At 43.2% G+C, this 22,419-nt stretch overlaps 1 protein-coding gene across 2 annotated transcripts in view; it reads right to left on the reverse strand.

Annotated features, from left to right (window-relative positions):
• DNMBP (dynamin binding protein) overlaps window positions 1–22,419 on the reverse strand; it is a 190,485-nt gene that overhangs the window by 8,166 nt on the left and 159,900 nt on the right. For both annotated transcript variants that reach the window (XM_089683368.1, XM_089683369.1), the window contains 8 exons: window positions 20,976–20,993; window positions 19,154–19,353; window positions 16,155–16,285; window positions 13,949–14,053; window positions 10,357–10,485; window positions 5,598–5,930; window positions 2,198–2,377; window positions 1,893–2,091 (listed from right to left, as the gene is read on the reverse strand). In XM_089683368.1, the coding sequence (XP_089539494.1) occupies window positions 1,893–2,091; window positions 2,198–2,377; window positions 5,598–5,930; window positions 10,357–10,485; window positions 13,949–14,053; window positions 16,155–16,285; window positions 19,154–19,353; window positions 20,976–20,993 (1,295 nt within the window). The remainder of the gene's footprint in view (window positions 1–1,892; window positions 2,092–2,197; window positions 2,378–5,597; window positions 5,931–10,356; window positions 10,486–13,948; window positions 14,054–16,154; window positions 16,286–19,153; window positions 19,354–20,975; window positions 20,994–22,419) is intronic.

Below are 22,419 nucleotides of genomic sequence, written 5' to 3' on the forward strand. Positions count from 1 at the left end.
TACCAGAGCTGTTGTTACTATTCCTACCACTAGAAAAAGTGCCCTCAGGACCATTTTGGACACATGGTTCAAACAAGCTCTTGGCTCTGCTAGATTCCCAAGTGGTACACACATGACAACATGTACATGAAACCTAAAACAGGCTTCATTAATAGTGCCCTGTGCAGATTTTGTGACCACGTTCCTTAAATCCAAGGCTGGAGCGTGAGGACACATAACAACTGCAGGCGAAAACAACACCCTCTACTAGGATAACCAATTTTACACAGAAATTGCTCTTGTTTTATTGACCCTAACCTGCACTAGCATATTGTTGAAATGTTAATGGCCGAAATTTAGAAAAAAAAATTAAGAACATCTAGAAACATTTATTTGTGCCTACAATGAGAAACATACATTTTGTCTTGAATTCCTCCAGAATAACAGCCATGCACGTCCTGCACCTTAAGCCTCACAGTTGTATATCTGCATTGTACAGGACACTGCTTGGGGGGGGTACAGGTCACTACTTTGAGGAGAGGGGATGTGAAGGGGGTAGAGGACACAGCACTGGGGGGCACAGGACACTACTGTGGGGGGAGGGGAGGGAAGCAGAAGACACAACATTGGGGGTACAAGACACTACTCTGGGGGGGAGTGGGGCAGAGGACACTACAGCGGGGCAAAGGGGGTGATGTAAAGGGGGCAGAGGACACTGGGTTGGGAGGTGGGTGTACAAAACACTACTGTGGGGGGAGGGGGGAAGAGGACACTGTTATGGGGACAGAGGAAACTACAGTGAGAAGGTGATGTGAACAGGGCAGAGGACACTACTGTGGGGTGTGATATGGTTGGGGGCAGAGGAAACTATTGTGACACACTTTGTGTTCTTCATGCCGTCTTTTTATTTGGAGCTTGATAGAGAGAAAAAAAAAACTAAGGGCGCTGCCTAGTAATCCCCCCCTGGATGTTTGCTCTCTTCCATGTTGTCCAGGTAGATCTCAACCTCTGAAAGGATGCCTACCCCTGATCTAGATCATCTAAGCCACTGATGCTTCAGGCTGCTAGTCTCACAAGATTTGGAGTGAAATTTTGTAATTCTACAACTTTGCTGATCAATGTTCTCTTTGTTGGAAAGGAAGCTGTATCTGAGGATGTGCAGTGCAAAGACCTCCTTGCTTCTGCTTCATTCATTCTGGGCAGCAAAGTGGTTAGCACTTCCACCTAGCCGGCCTAGGGTTATTGATTTGAATCCCAACCACAACAGTACCTGCCTGGAGTTTGAATGTTCTCCCTGCATCTGTGTGGGTTTCCTCCAGGTACTCCAGTTTTCTCCCACATGCCAAAGACATGTTGGTAAGTTAATTAGCTCGTCTAAATTGGCTCTAGTGTATATGAATGTAAATGCTGCGTAAACTGACAGTGCTATATAAATACCTGAAATAAATGAATAAATAAAATGAATTATGTGAATCTGTGCTTCCTCTACCCTTCCTGTCACTCATTCTTCAGATCTAATTCTTCAGATCATCAGTCATGGCGCAGTTTTGACATGAGGAAGCAAAGTCCTTCCATACCATAATGGCTACCTCCACACAGGCATAGTGCAGAACAAGGCACAGTAAGTCAGTAATAGGAAATGATCAGCTGCAGGGAGCCTACATGCAAGTGCTGGTGACAAGACCTTTGCCCTTCTACTGTCGCTTTTAGGCACAACACAGATCCCCTTTCAGAAGAGATGACTGCATTTCTACCAATGTTAGGCATAAAAGGGTGATTGCTAACTGCACAGTGGAAAGCTGCTTGTTTTCCTTTACATTGGCCTACTATGCCCAATGGTAGATCCAAACCTGCCTAAATCTATGCAGATGGCACATGGCCAGCCTAAGGAAAGCCAAATAAAGCCCTCTCACCTCCATTATCTACCAGCCATCGGTTCTGGCTGCCCATCGGGTCTTGTTGTTTAATAACGCCAACAAGGTCACCCTCCTGCACGCACACATCCAAATCCTGAGCAGCATTGAAGTTGCGGTCCGCCTGGAAGAGTTTTTCTGGTGGATAACGAGCCAGTAACAGTGCCCGATGTTCATCTGTCTGTGGTATGTATTTGGCCTAAGAGAAGAGACACAGGAGCACAGATGTCTTCATATCAGAAAACAACATGGGACAACATATTATTAAGTGCTATTTGTCCTGAGTAGAGCGTAGGATTACTTACGGGACTTGGTACGGTCTTTCTAGCAGACTGCCGCTCTATAGTTTTTCTCTCAAAAGGCTTCTTGGCTGGAGGAGGGTTTTCAGGGAAAAAGGTGAAGACCTGGAGCTGTTGTAAGACCTTACTGTGCTCCTCCTGGAATAAGGAGATCAGGTTCCCTTCTCTCCCACCAATGCCCAACAGCTGCCAACAGAAAGACATTCATGAAGAATAAATCCTTGTTTTACGCTTCCAATAAAAATGTATTAGGAGGGGATGTAGAGTAACTATAGCTGGGCTCAAACAGGGTAAAACATTTACAGTAAAATTTATGTTCAGCAAAATGACAGTATAAGCACAATGCAAATTCTATAGATGCAAATAAATGCAAGGTATTACAAATGATTCCCCCGTAATGGGTTAAAAGAAACTTGTAGTGAGAGAAACATGGAGGCCACCACTGCCTCTCCTGAATAATCGTTTCCTTGGCCATACTGATCCATTGGTTTCAGTATCATCCGAGTCACTGACCGGAGACAAGTATGAAGATTAGCAACATTGACATTTTGCCAAACTTTCTGATTTGCATGCTTGTTCAATGACTCAAATGGGCTGATTTCCTAAAACTGAAAAGTTCAATATCTGGTGCAACTCTGCATAGAAACCAGTCAGCTTTAAGGTTTTATTGTCAAAGCTTAACTGAACAAGCTGTTAGTAAATCAACCCCAAAGTATTGAATCCCCCAGATAGCCAGCCAATTAGCGTTTGAAGCAGGTCAGCAATGGCAGTCCTGTATTTGTCTTGGTACAGGAAGACATGGGTGTAGGAGCAATTTTTTGTCACAAGAATCTCCTGACTAATCAAACACTTGGGACTATGATATGCAATATACAGGTGAAATTCAAAAAATTAGAATAGCGTGCAAAAGTTCATTTATTTCAGTAATGCAACTTAAAAGGTGAAACTAATATATGAGATACACTCATTACATGCAAAGCAAGATAGTTCAAGCCGTGATTTGTCATCATTGTGATGATTATGGCTTACAGCTCATGAAAACCCCAAATCCACAATCCCAGAAAATGAGAATATTGTGAAAAGGTGCAATATTCTCGGCTCAAAGTGTCCCACTCTAATCAGATAATTAAGCCATAACACCTGCAAAGGGTTCCTGAGCCTTTAAATGGTCTCTCAGTCTGGTTCAGTAGGAATCACAATCATGGGAAAGACTGCTGACCTGACAGTTGTGCAGAAAACCATCATTGACACCCTTCTTAAGGAGGGAAAGCCTCAAAAGGTAATTGCAAAAGAAGTTGGATGTTCCCAAAGTGCGGTATCAAAGCATATTAATAGAAAGTTATGTGGAAGGGAAAAGTGTGGAAGAAAAAGATGCACAAGCAGCAGGGATGACCGCAGCCTGGAGAGGATTGTCAGGAAAAGGCCATTCAAAAGTGTTGGGGACTTTCACAAGGAGTGGACTGAGGCTGGAGTCAGTGCATCAAGAGCCACCACACACAGACGGATCCTGGACATTCAAATGTCGTATTCCTCTTGTCAAGCCGCTCTTGAACAACAAACAACGTCAGAAGTGTCTTACCTGGGCTAAAGAAAAACAGACCTGGTCTGTTGCTCAGTGGTCCAAAGTCCTCTTTTCTGATGAGAGCAACTTTTGCATCTCATTTGGAAACCAAGGACCCAGAGTATGGAGGAAGAATGGAGAGGTACACACTGCAAGAGGATTGAAATCCAGTGTGAAGTTTCCACAGTCTGTGTTGATTTGGGGAGCCATGTCATCTGCTGGTGTTGGTCCTCTGTGCTTTATTAAGTCCAGGGTCAACGCAGCCGTCTACCAGGAGATTTTGGAGCACTTCATGCTTCCATCTGCAGACGTGCTTTATGGGGATCCTGACTTCATTTTCCAGCAGGACTTGACACCTGCCCACACTGCCAAAAGCACCAAAACCTGCTTCAATGACCGTGGGATTACGGTGCTTGATTGGCCAGCAAACTCGCCTGACCTGAACCCCATAGAGAATCTATGGGGCATTGCCAAGAGAAAGATGAAACATGAGACCGAACAATGCAGAAGAGCTGAAGGCTGCTATTGAAGCATCCTGGTCTTCCATAACACCTCAGCAGTGCCACAGGCTGATAGCTTCCATGCCACGCCGCATTAGGCAGTAATTGCTGCAAAAGGGGCCCAAACCAAGTACTGAGTACATATGCATGCTTATACTTTTCAGAGGTCCGATATTGTTCTATGTACAATCCTTGTTTTATTGATTGCATGTAATATTCTAATTTTCTGAGATTATGGCTTACAGATCATGAAAACTCCAAATCCACAATCATCACAATTATGACAAATCACGGCTCGAACTATCTTGCTTTGCATGTAATGAGTCTATCTCATATATTCGTTTCACCTTTTAAGTTGCATTACTGAAATAAATGAACTTTTGCATGATATTCTAATTTTTCCAGTTTCACCTGTAGGATAGCACTTTTACTACACAAACAAACTTAGCTATGTGTCCTCTTAAGCGTAACACAGCTTAGCTCAACAAAACCATCAGCACAGTTTATTATTAACCAAAGAAAGTTACATGTGTCCTTCAGAAGCCAAGGTGGCCTACCACTACACTTTCTGCAGCTATATAAACGGCTTGGTCTGCGTGTCTTTGGAAGAGCATTTCCTAGCCAGACAATACAAGTGGGTTGTACTGATATGATTCATTCAGGATTCCCAGAGCTGCTGATCTAGCCTGAAGACCTCACCAACCTTTCCAATACATGGCTACAGACATTGTAATAATCACGAGAGAGGAGGATGAGGGATGAAGGCACCCCCATAGGAGCCAATTATTCTGCAGCAACGTTTACATTTTACATATGTAACTGTGCCTACTGAATGATCTTTGCACACATATATTCAACTTTCTACAGTAAATCTGCATTCCATGGAAATAGCTATGCCTACTGAATGCTCTCTGTACACCTATACACAACATTCAGCAGGAAAATCAATATTCCCCAGATTCCCCAAGCACTGGTTGACAATGGCTTAACCATAAACACAGTTTGACATGATCTAGATACAATGGATGCTTTATAGGGAACCTGAAATATGGACCTTCCTCTGATGACTTGTTTCTGAAGGTGCAGGGTCTGGGGCGGTCATCCTAATCCTGGCTTCACTAAGTCATATGTCCATGACCTTGAACAAGTACACAGTATGGGAGTGCACACTTCACTGGCTTCATTCTGCTTTCTTAGGCAATAGGAGCAGCAAGGAAAAGAATGACATCCCTGGAACCTAAACTTTTAAAAACATGTCATCAATGCAACCCCTCACATTTCTGTCTTCAAAAGGTCCTCTTAAGAAGCCAGCAACAGGACCCAGAAAATACATGACATAACTTACATCTAGCAGAGGCTTCAACTCCTCCAAGGCGAGCTTCACAAAGTCGCAGTGAACGTTGGCATAGCCGCGCACACAGCTCGCAAACAGCTCCTTGGCGTAGTTATGGAATTTGGGCAGCTCATCCAAAAGCTGGGCATTCAAAGCCTCATAATTGTTCCTGGCAGACTGAAGCTCATCTAAGGTCCTCTTGTCCTTCAGCTTCTCAGCCTTCTCGGTGCAGTTATGGTAGTCCAGGAGCTTGTCAAACCTTTTCTGCACCAGCTTGTGTGGGCCAGCAAACATTGTAAGGAGCTGGGTGAGAGGAGAGATGACCAGCTTCTCCGTTCTTTCTTTCTGTGTGGAAGATAAGCGAGATTTATGTCAGCGTATGGCCTAAAGACTAACAAAGATGGTGAATATTGTATTGAAATAATTAGGGGCTTATCATGGGGATAGAAAAAACTTAAAATGTACAGTAAAATGTGACCTCCATTCAAAGCAAAGCAACAGATTTTCTTTCACTGGCCTGAGAAAGCACCTAGGGTAGGTATAAGAGGCTACTGTCTGCAGGAGCCCCATGGGTCACACAGTAATTGTCAAGGAGCTATATGCAGCACTCGGCTGCTGGTTGGGCGCCATGGACCTATGGTCACCCTATAGCCTGGGTGATGAGAAATGACAGCTCTACTCACATGTGTAAGATTTCTGCTTTACTTTTACACCTGGCCCAAGCAGATACAGGGCTCAGTTCACTAAAGGATATTGCATGTGATATTTGGGCAATGTACCCATGTATCTACGTGCTATTTAAGGAATATATATATATATATATATATATATATATATATATATATATATATATATATATATATATACACACACACACACGTATACATACACACACATATACATATATATATATACACACACACGCACAATTACTATCTGGTTGTTAAGGAGCCCGTATCCACCCTGGCAAAGCACCAGCATGTTGATGAGTAAGGACAAGGAGCTCTTCACCACAATCCTGGCCCACTGTTGAGTGTCTGTGGAGGTGATTTATCAGAATCTGGAAGTCTCCTTTAACAAGGACCCCCCTGATCCTGCCCCCCCTTTCCCTACTCATTCAACCAAAAAAAATAGACTGTGCCCTAGAAATAAACACACCAAAGTCCTTTATTAAAAAAAAAAAAGTCCCCTGATTTACTAACATGAATCACAATGAAGAACAGCCGCCACCCTCACGAAAGAAGAAAAAAAAAAAAGCCACCATGACAGCTCCATTACTTGGCTCCTGCCGACTGACATCCTACTTCACCCTGCTGCTTAAGTAAACAAGGGGGCAGGGCCACCCAGTGACATCATTGACCATACATGGAAATATCCGGGTGGCCCTCTTCCCTTATGACGTCACTGACCAAACAGAAGCATCTGAATCATTTGTCAAAAATAGTTGTATTTTTATTTACTCTTGTCATTTGTTTGGTGAATGAGTAGGGGAATACTCATTTAAATGGGCGGGCAGCACAGTGGCTAAATGGTTAGTACTTCTGCCTGGCAGTACTAGGGTCATTGGTTCGAATCCCAACCACGGCACTACCTGCCTGGAGTTTGCATGTTCTCCCTGTGCCTGCGTGGGTTTCCTCTAGGTACTCCGGTTTCCTTCCACACTCTAAATACATGCTGGTAGGTTAATTGGATCCTGTCTTAATTGGCCCTAATATGTGTATGTATGAATGTGAGTTAGGGACCTTAGATTGTACACCCCTTGAGGGTTAGGGACCAATGTGAATGTACAATATATTGCGTTGCGTAAATTGACATCGCTATATAAGTACCTGTAATAAAATAAATCTAGAGGCCCTTTGTTAAAGAGGGCTTCCAGATTTTGATATGTCACCCTCACACCTCAACTCCACCCCCCCCCCCCCTCCCACTGCCACAACCACCAGGCTAAGGATGTGGGGAAGAGGCCTTTGTCCTCATGATCATGGGCTGAATGCTCGGATAAGGGTCTGGTAAGGATTTTGGGTGGGGGAACCTCACACCATTTGTTGTTGGATTTTTGGCATGAAGTTTCCACCAAAATCTATAATAGCCCTAAAGGGCCTAGAAAGGATTTGGGGGGGGGGGGGGGGTTTCCACTGGCGGCTCTTTTGTTCACATTCTGCCAACAGCAGAGAGGAGTCATGGTTGTTAGGACGCCAGTGGTTGTCGGCTCCTTAACAACCAGCAGCCCTGAGCTAAACTGTCACTGTATTCCTACCACTGCTAAAGGTTTCACTTCCTGCTGCAGCCGGAGATCCAGTCTGCATTAGAATAAATTGCGAAAACACGTTAAATACAGCAAAATAAAATTTAACTTATGAGGTATTTAATGTGCGTTTTTTTAAATGAATTGCATGTTAAATACTGCATGCGTTAATTTAAACGCAAATCCAGTGGGAAGCCTTGCACACCATCAGAACACCATGGTCACTGCTAGCGGCTATAGCTGCTGGCAGTGATCAAAAGAAAAAAAAACAACAGGCTTGTTGTACTGAAGTTAACTGATGGATTGACTTCAGTACAATCTGTCTGTCCATAGATGGATCAACCTTCGACCAGTCCCTGCTGAACTGACCGAGATTTGATCCATCTATGGCTGACTTTAGTGAATCAAGCGCTCAGACCCAGCTGTCAAAAACAATCCCCAGCCCTGCAGCCCTAAAGTGAATAATGAAGCTTTCACTGGTTTTCAGGTGAATGCTCAGTGTCTGGCACACCCAGACTTCTCATCAGAATGGAATGTAAACTGATTACCGGTAGTAAAGCATATGTGGAATTATCTGCATACAGGGTGTAAAGTTCAGGTTAGCTCCATCCAAAACAGATATTCTTCCGGCAATGATATATACTCTCTAAAATGCCCACTTCTGCCACTTTGTTGTGACCATTACAGAATGGTGTCGTACTTTCCTGATGGCCCCTCCATAATGAAGAAGAAATAACTGGAGGGACCAGCTGTCAAAAAGCGAAAACCTAGTGGGAGGGGCAGAGACACAAACTATTGTATATTAGGGACTGGTAGTGATTGGTAATCCCTCCAACAAGGACACAGACACAAACTTACTACTTAAAGGGTTAGATCATCTTTTCACAAAATATGAAAAGGCAAACTAAAGCTGGCCATAGATGTGTCCGCCAGCAGGATGAATGAAACAAAAAAAAAAAAAAAAAACTGACCTGATTCTCCCATCTACACATGTGGATGCAGGAATCATCCCTGCTGTGTGATCGGATTCTGATAGCAGGACTCCCCCCATCATCATCGAAATACACTGATCAGCGCTGCGGTCAATTGGCTGCAAGCGCTGATGGGATAGAAATTTTCCAGCAAGACCATTCATGAGAAGTCGATTGGAAGATTGACTTCTTGTGAACAGAGGCAGCCATAGATGGATTGCAATTTCACTGGTTCATGCCGAACCGGCTGAATTTTAATCCATGTATGGATATCTTAGCTCACAACACCATCCCCACACCCCCAGTCCCCACTGCACTTACCGCCTTGGATGATCATCTTCTGCCACCAATGCCTGCCAGTGTAGTGGTCGGGGAATTTGAAAACCTCTCTTCTGCTGTCCTACTGGTCATGTGCCGGCATTGACCAATGCTGATTCACTATTGGGAGCATTTTGATACTACAAAGCTTCCGGGAATATTGCATTTTGTAAATGCCTGAACTGCTAAACCAGCAGAGATGGGTGGCAGAAGATAATCATCCAAGGAATTAAGTGCAACAGTACTGGGAGTGTAGGGAAGGTGTTGTTAGTTTTCCTTTTCGTGTTTCATGAAAAAAGTGAACTAATCCTTTAAAGCAGAATTTCATCCTAAAAGGGGGGAGTTCTGCTTTATGTCCTCTTCCACCATCTTCATCTGCATTTGGCACATTTTGGTGGGTACCTGGTTTTGACAGGTACTGACTCCCACTTCCAGTTGGACCACCGCAGCGATCCGCCAGAAATTCTACACCCACCCCCCATCCACCCGGAGCCTTCTGGGGCACGTCATTCACAAAGCACAGCATGGCAGTGGGCAGCTGCCTGCAAGGTCTCAAGGAAATCATAGCCAGCCCGCCACGGTAAACATGCCAGCATCAGGGACCCGAAGACCGGCGAAGAAGCGGTTCAGGTGAGGACAGCGCTGGACCTCTGGACCCTTGGACAGGTGAATGTCCTTTTATTAAAAGCCAGAAGGTACAGTATTTGTAGCTGCTGTCTTTATATTTTTTATTCAAAAGGTTAAAGAACCACTTTAAAGCAGGAGTAGGCAACCTTGGAATTTCAGCTGATCTAAAACTACTCCCATCGTTCCTCTTCGCCTGGGGGTCATGCCTGTGGTTGTCAGTCTTGCAATGCCTCTTGGAACTTGTAGATCTACAACAGCTAGAGTACTGGGGGTTCCAATCCCTGCTTTAAAGGATGGACAGCTCTTACAGGTTACAAAGTGCTGGGGATGTCGTGTTTCGGAAAATACCAGGGTCCGATGTTGTTTTCCTTTGAAATGCATCAAACACACATAACAGAGGACTGCGAAGGAGACCTTGAAAATGTAAATCCATCAATTTGCCATTGACTGGTAACCAACAGAAGGTTTTTTTTTCCATAGGTATAATTTTGTAAAAATGACTACAATGTTTTTTCTGTGTGTCACTTTAGTTACAAATAATGCTCAGCAGAGTTCTGCTTTAATGTTGTATAGAGGAGAAGAGTAAATGGTGAAAAAAAGGAGCACTCACAAAGTCGGTGAAAAGCTTCTCGCTGATCTGACGATGGGCTTTCTGAAACCTCTCCAGGTCACTGGTTCCTTTGTCTGCATACAAATCCCACATACTCATGGCAGCCAGGACTTTCACACAGGCAGATTCCTAGGACACACAAGGAGAACATAGCTCGGGAATGTCCCTGGAACAGAACAGGCACTGTGTGCCGCACAGACCCAGCACAATGGATGGCTAACCCCTCCCCCCACCGCTGCCAGCAAAGGGATGAATTCCATTGAACTGCTCTGTGCCGTCAATGTGATGAGAGGCAGAACAAACATCATACAAGTCTACATGTTACAACTACACGGAACATACTCAACTCTGTGCTGCAAAACTACGTGCTTGATTTAATAAAGACAAATAGACTGTGCACTCTGCATGTACAGTCGCTCCAAAGCTTAGCAAATGAGGTAAAACTTCACTTTGCAAAGAATACCCAATCAGGTGTTCACTGATCACCAATGTAAGGGGGGCGTATTCTTCCCACTTATCACCAACGTAAGGGGGGGGGGGTATTCTTCCCACTGATCACCAATGTAAGGGGGGGGGTATTCTTCCCACTGATCACCAATGTAAGGGGGGGGGGGGGTATTCTTCCCACTGATCACCAATGTAAGGGGGAGGGGTATTCTTCCCACTGCTCACCAATTTTAGAGGGGGGGGGGGTATTCTTCCCACTCATCACCAATGTAAGGGGGGGGTATTCTTCCCACTGATCACCAATGTAAGGGGGGGGGGGTATTCTTCCCACTGATCACCAATGTAAGGGGGGGGGGGGGTATTCTTCCCACTGATCACCAATGTAAGGGGAGTATTCTTCCCACTGATCATCAATGTAAGGAGGTATTCTTCTTACTGATGACCAATATCAGGGGGGTATTCTTCCCACTGAGGACCAATGTAAGGGGGTATTCTTCCCACTGAGGACCAATGTAAGGGGGTATTCTTCCCACTGACCACCAATGTAAGGGGGTATTCTTCCCACAGACCAGCAATGTAAAGGGGATTCTCCCCACTGACCACCAATGTAAAGGGGATTCTCCCCACTGATCACCAATGTAAAGGGGATTCTCCCCACTGATGATCAATGTAAAGGGGATTCTCCCCACTGATCACCAATGTAAAGGGGATATTCTCCCCACTGATCACCAATGTAAAGGGGATATTCTCCCCACTGATCACCAATGTAAAGGGGATATTCTCCCCACTGGTCACCAATGTAAAGGGGATAGTCTCCCCACTGGTCACCAATGTAAAGGGGATAGTCTCCCCACTGATCACCAATGTAAAGGGGATAGTCTCCCCACTGATCACCAATGTAAAGGGGATAGTCTCCCCACTGATCACCAATGTAAAGGGGATAGTCTCCCCACTGATCACCAATGTAAAGGGGATAGTCTCCCCACTGATCACCAATGTAAGGGGGTATTCTTCCCACTGACTTCCAATGTAAGGGGGGTATTCTCACTGCCCTACAATGTAAAAGGGGGGGGGGGGCATTCTTCTCACTGACTACCAATGTAAGGGGGTATTCTTCCCACTGACCACCAATGTAAGGGGGGTATTCTTCCTATGGACCACCAAAGTAAGAATGCATTCTTCCCACTAACCACCAATGTAAGGGGGGCATTCTTCCTACTGACCACCAAAGTAAGGGGGGTATTCTTCACAGTGACAACCAAAGTCAGCAAAGTTCCCCCTTTTTACTAAGCTCTGGAGCAACAGTATTTCCCTTTAGTAAATCACTGACACTTCACTAGACAAAGCTATTTTTGGTCATTCTGGATAGAGTATGAAAAGTTTAGACCTTCTGTCAGGTTTGTATTGCTGTCTGTGTCCCCATTGGTGAGATTATCCCTGTGTGTTTATCTTGGTGACAAATTGCCACCAGGGCAGAAAGTGATGGGAAATCCAAAATGTTTAGTTGTCACTGGAAATGGAAGTGTGGGAAAAGTCTTCCAATAGGGACATCGGTTCTGGTGACAATTAAGGCAGAACTAAAAATCCACTGTCACAAACCGTGAGCAGACAATATCTCTTCTGGACTAAGATACACCTACCTGCCTGCTCGCGGTCTTCTCCAGCATTCAAACTGAGCTGCACTCGCACATCACAGCTTACACTGCCGGTACTATCTCTGTTGTCCGGGATGACGGACCCCTGTTCATGAGCAAGAGTGATGTCAGCCTGCTTCAGCCAATGAAGACAGCCGAAGACCAGCACGCAGGAGAAGCTGTTGGCGAGGGACCAGGGGCAGACTGACAACTCATGGGGCCCCCAAGCAATAGCGGATCATGGGGCCCCTGTGTCCTTGCCCAAACTCAAAAAAGCCTATGAAAAAGGTACCAGGGGCATCTCATGGGGCCCCCTACTGATCCCGGGCCCTTGGGCAGTGCCCGAGTTTCCAAATGGTCAGTCCGCCCCTGCGAGGGACCAGACTGTTGGAGCAAAGGCAAGTTTAATCTTATATTATTTTGGGATTTACAGTTCCTATTGTCTCTCTAGGACAGGAAGTGAAGGAAATTCTACCAACAGGACACCTAAAAAAAACACAAAAAAAACCCCACCAAACAGGTTTTAACCGTTTAACCACTTCATGTCCGGACACTTTTTCCCCCTTCCTGCCCAGGCCAATTTTCAGCTTTCAGTGCTATCACACTTGCGCGGTCATGCAACACTGTACCCATATGAATTTTTTAGCATTTTTTTGAGACAGATAAAGCTTTATTTTGGTGGTATTTATTCACCACTGGGATTTTTTTTTTTTTTTTGCTATGTAAATTCTAAAGTCCAAAAATTTAGAAAAAAAGTTTTTCTTATAACATTTTCTTATAAAATTTTGCAAATAAATAATATTTCATCATAAATCTTGGCCAAGATTTTCTTTTTTTTTGTCCATCTGTGCACTATTGGGTAGATTATCCTTCACTTCCTGTTCCATAGTCAAAACCTGCTTGGACAGGTGTAATATAAAAAAGCTTTCCTATACTGGTCAGGGGCCCCGGTGGCAATATCTCTGCACAACTAATAAGAAGAATCTCCCACAACAGCTGGATTTTTCATGTATTTTATATTGAAGGCAGTGGGAGTCCCCCCACACAACAGTTAGGGTAAGATAACAAGGTGGATTGAAAAAACCCAATACAGACAGGAAAGTGGCAGAAATTTGTGCTTGGACCATTTATGGATCGGCACTACGCAGGAACTACAAGTCTCAGCAAGAAAAGGCACCTGAAAGACCTGCATCTCTCCAGAGGGGCTTAGAATCATACTGCGCGTGACGGAGCCAGGCACAACAACCAGATCTCATCTGACATTCCTGTAACAGGAACCAGTACCAGGCTTTTTGTTATTCAGCACATAAAGCATGAGAACATCTATAGATTTATTGAGCCATAAGCCAATAAACAGAGAAGCTCAAAGTGCAACCAAGCATTGGCTGGCAAACATGTTCAGGAATGCCCCAGATCAACCCTCTGAGCTGTACAGGTCACTGTTATATGTGATAAGAGCTGGCTTCCTTTCCCCTACATGTCAGGATAGTTAAAGAGTGAACGGGCCTCACCCTGATGTGCTGGAGATATACAGACAAGTCTCGGATGAAGGACTTGATCAGCCTTTCTTGCATTCTGAAGTTCTTCTCGGTCTCTTCAAAGGCTTCATCTCGGATCTGTCATACACAGACATAAAAGAAGGTTTTGTTACAGGCACCTGTCCAGGCTTACGATTTACACAACCACTGGCTTTTGTAAAACAGTCAATCAACTTCTGTTGAATAGGGACAGACACACATTGATCAAAATCTGGCCGGTCCCTGCTGAATTGGCCTAATTTTGATCCATCTGTGGCCACCTTTAGTCACATTCAACTGGATTTGATCACTCCAAACTTGAAAATATTTCAAATCTTATGCAAACATCTTTAGTTCTTGGTTTGGATAAGCTACCAAATGTCTTCACCATTACAGAACAAGTCCAGTTGAATGTAACTACTACTAGATATCGCATGATCTGGATAGAGGAGAACCTATGAGCTACAGCTTGCTAGTACCGGGTTGGACCCCCTTTTGCCTTCAGAGCTGCCTTAATTCTTCATTTCATGGCATAGATTCAACAAGGTGTTGGAAACATTCTTCAGAGTCTTCTTTCCATATTGACATGTACTGTTGCCTTTCTATCATCTCCAACCAGTCTGCCCATGACGTCTGACATCCACAAGGCATTTTCGTCCACACAATTGCCGCTCACTGGATATTTTCTCTTTTTCGAACCATTCTCTGTAAACCCTAGAGATGGTTGTGCGTAAATATCCCAGTAGATTTTTGAAATACTCAGACCAGCCCGTCTGACACCAAAAACCAAGCCACGTTCAAACTCACTTAAAACCCTTTCCTTACCCATTCTGATGTTTGGTTTGAATTTCAGCAAGTCATCTTCACCTTGTCTAGATGCCTAAATACATAGAATTGCTGCCATGTGATTGGCTGATTAGCAATTTGTGTTATCAAGCAACTGAACAGGTGTACCTAAAAAAGCGGCCAGTAAGTGTACATATACTTATCATATATTAACGTCTCTTGAACTGCACTAAAGCCAGGAACTGAATTCACAGAGTAATAGTCTTGCTCACTACGGAGAAAATTAGCAGCGGCTCCTCTAACCAATCAGCTATATTAAGCTGCTGGACTGCCTCCCAAATTTGGAAAAAGAGAAAGCCGTTGTCATTCAGTTTTTGTATCACTTAATTTGTACTCTGCTTGGTTAAGGGGACTTTATGATGGGAGAACTGCCACCATGACCACCGAAAATCAGCAGCCTGCAAAACTGTCTCCAGGCTTGGCACTTCTACTGTAGAATGGCCCAGGCCTGAGACTTTGTCATTGGTCATTTTTACCATTTAAAGTGGATGTAAACCTCTACATGTGCCCAGTGACGTGACTGTCCTCAGGTGATACACATAGATGAAACAAATCATCCTACATACATTGTACAGTACCTGTATGAACGGCTGTAGAGAAGAGAAGACTGCAGATAAAGTCCAGAATTAATAAAGCTTGTCTGAAAGTTTAGAAAAAAGGGGGTGGGAGAGCTGAAATTAGACTCTGCAGAACTCAGCGAGAGGAGCTCTAACAGCTGATTGGAGCGAAGAGACACCATCCCTCCATACAGCTTACAGGAACAGAGCTGAGTCTGTCACTCTGCTGGAGGTCCCTCCCTGTCACCATTTTCTTCGGTGTCAGGAAAATTTGTCTAAAGTGATACATGGTGATAGCAGAGGAACAAAGCAGCAAACAGAAATGACACATAGTGCACTAGATTGAGACAAGTACACACTACAGAGAGATATGCTTTGTTCATATTTCATGTCCAGGGGTGGACTGACCATTTGGAACCTCGGGCACTGCCCGAGGTCAGTAGGGGGCCCCATGAGATGCCCCTGGTACCTTTTTCATAGGCTTTTTTGAGTTTGGGCAAGGACACAGAGGCCCCATGATCCCCTATTGCCCGGGGGCCCCATGAGTTGTCAGTCTGCCCCTGTTCATGTCTGAGGTTTACAACCACTTTGATTAAATGTTATTTTTCATTCTTTTTAATTGTGTGTGTGTTATTTCACGATCTCAAGAGATTTGCATCACACATAAAATCTAGGAATCATTTCAAATGAACTTGAGGTGAACAGTGCTAGGCACTGAACTCGAAGACTAAGCACTACAACATACAAGTCACATCAGAAATGACACCCGTGTATAGAGTATGTAAAGACTGATCTACCTGAGGAGCAAAGCCTGTGAGATGCTTCAAGTGACTGCTGACTCTGTTGGATTTCTTGATGATTGAGTGGATATTAAGTTTATAGATCTTGTCTATTATACTGTCTTCATCACCTTTACGGTACTTCACAACTGAAAGAAAAGGGGAACAATTATAACAATGGTTACCCCTATACTGTACATGTAAAAATGACAGCAAAACCCGTGACTCCATCTAAGCCTCTTCTGTACATATATGCTGGAGCTTTAAAGTCATTCACACAGTCTCGTCAGCCAGTCACTCCCATTGCACTATATTTCTGTAACAAAGTCCAACTACTGGCAGAAATAAAACAAAAAAAAAAAACTACTTTTTTTCTGGTTAATTTTTTAAAGCATGGCTTTTGCTGTATTCATATTCCTGGAGATTGCCCGTCACGTCCTCTCTTCCCATCATTATTATTATTATTTATATAGCGCCAACAGTTAGCTCAGCGCTTTACAATATAACGGGAGACAATACAGCAACAATACAGTTCAATACAAGAGGGTTAGGAGGGCCCTGCTCCTTGGAGCTTACAATCTAGGAGGGAGGGGCTAGTGGTACAAAAGGTAGTAACTGTAGGGGATGGACTGGTTGGAAGAGTAGAAGATTCCATTATTAGCTGAGGGCCGGATAGGCTTCCCTGAAGAGAGAGGTTTTCAGAGATCGCGTAAAAGTGAGCAGAGTAGGCGATCGTCTGATAAATTGGGATAGAGAGTTCCAGAGGGGGAAGCTCCGGAGAAGTCCTGGAGACGAGCATGGAAGGAGGAGATGAGGGAGCTAGAGAACAGAAGGTTGTGCGAGGACATAAATGGGGGGGGGGGCACCTCCCGTAAACAACAAAAATACTTTTTAGCCCTCATGCACACTTGACGTTTTTACATCTGCTGTTTTTGGCTTTTGACATTTTTTTTCTACAGCCAGTAAACTCCCCAGCATGTTATCCTATGTGTCCATGCACACAGGCTGTAATCAACGTTTTTTGGCTGGAAAAAAAAACCCAGGACTAGTGGGTTTCTAGAGGAGTTTTTAAGCTGTAAAAATTCTCTAACGCTGAGAAATGCGACAAAACGCTGTAAAATGCCGCAAACCAGCGGTTTTTAACTTTTTTTTACAAAAACCCCCCACTAAAAACGCGAAATGTGGAAAAACGCTGCTAAACGCTAATGCAAAAATGCTAAAAAACTCACATTTTTAACATGACCTTACACAGCTAACATTACCAGCGTTATTAAAATGTCCAGTGTGTATGAGGGCTCACTTGTGTGTGTGCTTGTAACACGGTGTCACTGGGACAGGAAAAGAGCAGAAACCTCCCCAATCATCAAAATGAAACATAGTGTTGGAGTACAAGAAGGTTGAGACTAAAGCCAGCCATGCATGGGTCAAATTCCGAAAGAATTTCTTTAGAAAATCTTTCCTAAGAATTTTCGTACCATTAGTCGGCCACAGCAACAGACAATCGAATTTGAGTGATCGGGCATGTTGGACATTTTTTGAAAAACAAACAAATTTCTAATCAATGATAGGAGAGTCGTGCGAGAAATGTAATCGAAAAAGAAATGAGCGTTAGCTGTGACCTGGAAAGAAAAGAAAATTCTTGCTCACGAAAATTCTTTTTTGTAGCAACATGAGGTGAAATTAAAGGCTTGGTTAGTCGCATTTCAAAATCGATGGTGGCTCCATCAGATTACAAAACGCACTAAATTTCTAATTTTTTTTAAAGAAATGTTCAGAATTCAACCCATTTATGGCCTGCATAAGGGGTTGATTTACTAAAACTGGAGTTCTCAAAATCTGGTGCAGCTCTGCATAGAAACCAATCAGTTTCCAGCAGAAGTTAGAAGCTGATTGGTTACCATGCACAGCTACACCGGATTTAATAAATCAACCCCAAATGTCTCCAAATTCCATTCCCCTGACCTAAGAACTGTAAGAGCTGTGAAAATGTGGAATAGACTCCCTCAAGAGTTGGTTCTGGCCAGCTCAGTGGATTGCTTTCAAAGAGGCCTGGATTGTTTCCTAGATACACAGAATATAACTGGATATAACATTTATAGGTAAAGTTGATCCAGGGAATATCCGATTGCCTCTCGGGGGATCAGGAAGGATTTTTTTCCCTGCAGGAGCAAATTGGATCATGCTTTGCTGGGTTTTTTGCCTTCCTCTGGATCAACTGTGGGTGTAGGATTATAACTTTTTTTTTTATGGTTGAACTGGATGGACTTTTGTTTTTTTTCAACACAACAAACACTTTTCTCCTGCGCTAGGAAAATACTCATTAGACCCAATAGGAGTGTTCTGGAATTTTCTGGAATATGCACTGCTTGCTGCCCTCAACAGACCGGGGTGGTCCAAATACACTGGATGCAAATGGAGAAACAGAAAAAGGGTGCACCGACCTAGTGCATTATCGTTTAAAATATTTATTGAAGAAATAAAGTAAGTATCATACTCACAATAGACATAAAAACACAGGCATGTCAAACTGAACAAGATGTATGATCCAAACAACATCAGTCTATAAGATGGAACCCTGGATGAACAACTGGCTAACGCGTCTCTGAGGAAGAGGTTGTGTCCTTGAAACGAGTTAGCCAGTTGGTCATCCAGGGTTCCATCTTATGGACTCAGATGTTGTTTGGATCATACATCTTGTTCAGTTTGACATGCCTGTGTTTTTATGTCTATTGTGAGTATGATACTTACTTTATTTCTTCAATAAATATTTTAAACGATAATGCACTAGGTCGGTTTGCCCTTTTTCGGTTTCTCCATTTGCATCCTTTGTTTTTTTTCAGCCAGACTATGTAACTGTCCATCCTCTTGCAGTGCTCCAACACTTCTTCACAGCTCAATACCACGCTGAATTTCATGTCATCACAATGGCTACATTGAATAAAGAATTCACGTCTATAGATGGGACTCATAAGTAAGGAAAAAAAAATGGAAACATATGAAGACTTTTCATAGCTCACCCAGATCTTTTCTCCTCTTGTACTCGTTTATATTGACGTTAATTTCTTTCACTGCCCGCACAGCGTCTTTAATGGGGTTCTTGTCTGGGTGGGAGTCTGGAGTTGCTCCAACCAGCTCCATGAGAAGCAGAGGATAGCGCATGATCCTCTGCACCGGCTTGATGAGAAATGAGCCCAGGTTTATGTAATTGGTGCACCCCCTGTGGAAGGAGGCAAAGGATCAATGACAACTCAAGTTATACATGCAATAGAAAACACATCTGTTCAGGAAACCTGATCAGGAGGAACATTTTAGCTGCCACTGCTGACATTATGAGAAATAAATTCTATTTGTTTGGCTGGTATGTCAGTCCTTTGGCTTCAGTTTTCTAAGATGCTGACCTATAATCAGCATGTAGATCAGCTGTTCTTGCTGCATTGCTTGCCCCTGGCCAGTGACTCAGAAGGTACCATAGCCACCCAGTATTTTTAACAACTGCAGTCTATGTACTTGCATTAGACACAATGTAACCCATGCATAATTGAATTTGCCATGTTTTAGGCCCCTGCAGGCTCTGTACCATCAACAGCTTATTTATGGGATATGTGTGGCCAACCACCCTAATCAATCAGAAGATGGTGTGATTGTGGTATCTAGAAGAAGGATTTCCAGCTGACCAGGGGATATCTGATTAAATCTTATGATACCCATGGACATTAGACTCCTGATCCACCTGAACTCAATCAGATCATAAGACATTGGTCTTATGCCTATGGTATCAAAATGGGAACAGTCCCAAGATTTGCCGAGAAGAAGCCTGACATATGACAAGGCTCAACATACGTAAACACTAGGCAAAAGTCCTTTTCCCACCAGACTGTACAAAAATTGATAGAGACCAGAAGCACCATAGTAATACAGTCAGAGAGTACCATTCTAACTGCTTTCTGATGCATGATAAATGTATTTCAGAATGCAAACACCAGGAACAAAGCCAACAGGAGGGTGTCAGGGGTTTGCGCAAAGTTTTATTAGATTGTTTCCAAAGAATCTAAGATACATTGGACAGGTGGTGGGGGCCTATGGATGGCAATCTTCCAAGATTCACCCTGTGACAAGGTATGCACAGGCCAAATTTGACTTTTAATTTACTTTGATATGCCTCAATAGATCCATGAGCTTAACATCGAGGGTGAGCAGGCAAATTCTTTGCAATTTTGAACAGTATATTAAATGCATTAAAATATTTGACTTATGTTGTAACTTTATTCTGATGTATATTTTTTTATATATTTTAGACTGTACTGTGGTTGAAACTTCTCTCCAATGAGGAAGCCCTTGTTAGGCGAAACACGTAGGGAATATTTTGTCCTCCAAACTGCAATAACACAGTCAAGCTCTCATCTTTGTTTCTACAGTATTGTATCCATTCATTTTTTATAAAGTTACTAATACAAATCCTTTTAATATATGTTTTTTATTGCATTTTTGCTAAAAAATGTTTTAAAATCCCACACTTTTCAGCTTTATATTTTCAATTTATAGGGATGCGGTGCTATTTGTATATCTTGTCACCCACTCGCCACTTTCTTTTATTCACTGTGACAAGGTAGTGGTGGTTTTATATATTTTTATAATTATCTTTACTATGTAGGGTTTCCGTTCTCAACAATACTCTATATGCATTTTGGCCACCCTTCAGACTGCATGTGTTTATTGTAGATTTTAGGTTCCCTTTAGTAAACAACTTCCCTCCCCACCAAACATTTCACTACAATAAGTACTATGTATTCGACATCTGTCCTAGAAAAGCCAAGTGAACAGACAATGCCGTGTACTCACCATTCCTGGTACAGACTCCTTTGTCATCCAGAAGCACAAAGCAAGAAAAAAACAAAACAAAAAAAAAAACAAAACAAAAAAAAACAGTTATAAGCCAATAAAACAGATGCATTTCAGTAGAAAACAATTTAGCGTAAAGAAAAGGCAGTCACACAAACGATGTGCTATGCTACAGATTAATAGGGAGCATTTCAGTTACTGCAGTCTCTGCTTTAATTCATCCCAAAGGTGTTAGATCGGGTTGAGGTCGGGACTGAGTGCAGGCCAGTCAAGTTCCTCCACCCCAAACTCGCTCATCCATGTCTCTATGGACTTTGCTTTGTGCACTGTAGCGCAATCATGTTGGAACAGGAAGGGGCCATCCCCAAACTGTTCCCACAAAGTTGGGAGAATTAAATTGTGCAAAATGTCTTGGTATGCTGACACCTTAAGCGTTCCCTTCACTGGAACTAGGGGGCCAAGCCCAACCCCTGAAAAACAACCCCACACCGTAATCCCCTCTCCACCAAACTTTACACTTGTCACAATGTAGTCAGGTAAGCACCGTTCTCCTGGCCACCACCAAACCGAGACACGTCCATCAGACTGCCAGACAGAGAAGCATTATCGGTCACTCCAGAGAACACGTCTCCACTGCTCACGCTTTGCATTGCACTTGGTGATGTAAGGCTTGGATGCAGCTGCTCGGCCATGGAAACCCATTCTATGAAGCTCTCTATGCACTGTTGTTGTGCTAATCCACACCAAGTTTGGAGGTCTTTAGCTATTGACTATTGCAGATAGTTGGAAATGTGTGCTGACCCCGCTCTGTCTTCATGGCTGAGTTGCTGTTGTTCCCGGTTGCTTCCACTTTGTTATAATACCTCTAACAGTTGGCCGTGGAATATTTAGTAGCCAGGAAATGTCACAGATGGACTTATTGCACAGGTGACAACCTATCACAGTACCACGCTTAAATTCACTGAGCTCCTGAGAGCGACCCATTCTTTCACAAATGTCTGTAGAAGCAGTCTGCATGCCTAGGGGCTTGATTTTATACACCAGTGGCCATGGAGGTGATTGGAACACCTGAATCCAGTGATTTGGAGGGGTGCCCTAATACTTTTGGCAATATAGTGTGTATCTTATATATTTATTATTACATTTTATTTTATAAGTATACTTTATTTTGTTTTTGTAACCTTGGGCTATTGTTATATATTCATTGTTGATGGATTGTTACAAAAGATAGAGGATCACAATTTTCAGCAAGTTTTTTTACATACATACAGCACTATCATATATTACCAAAGATTGCCATACTTCATACACATCTAGTACCATGTAATACAGATAGTAAACTTCAATAGATGGCAGCATTGAGCTAGCTAGAATATGGTGTTGTGAATATGAATGTCATAGGAGGTAATGAGTACATCATCCATGTAAATCTAGCCGTGCATGT

The sequence above is a fragment of the Staurois parvus genome, unplaced genomic scaffold, assembly GCF_062004578.1.
Source record: "Staurois parvus isolate SC_StPar_1 unplaced genomic scaffold, SC_StPar_1.0 ptg000307l, whole genome shotgun sequence".
In the NCBI taxonomy this organism is placed as follows: Eukaryota; Metazoa; Chordata; class Amphibia; order Anura; family Ranidae; genus Staurois; species Staurois parvus.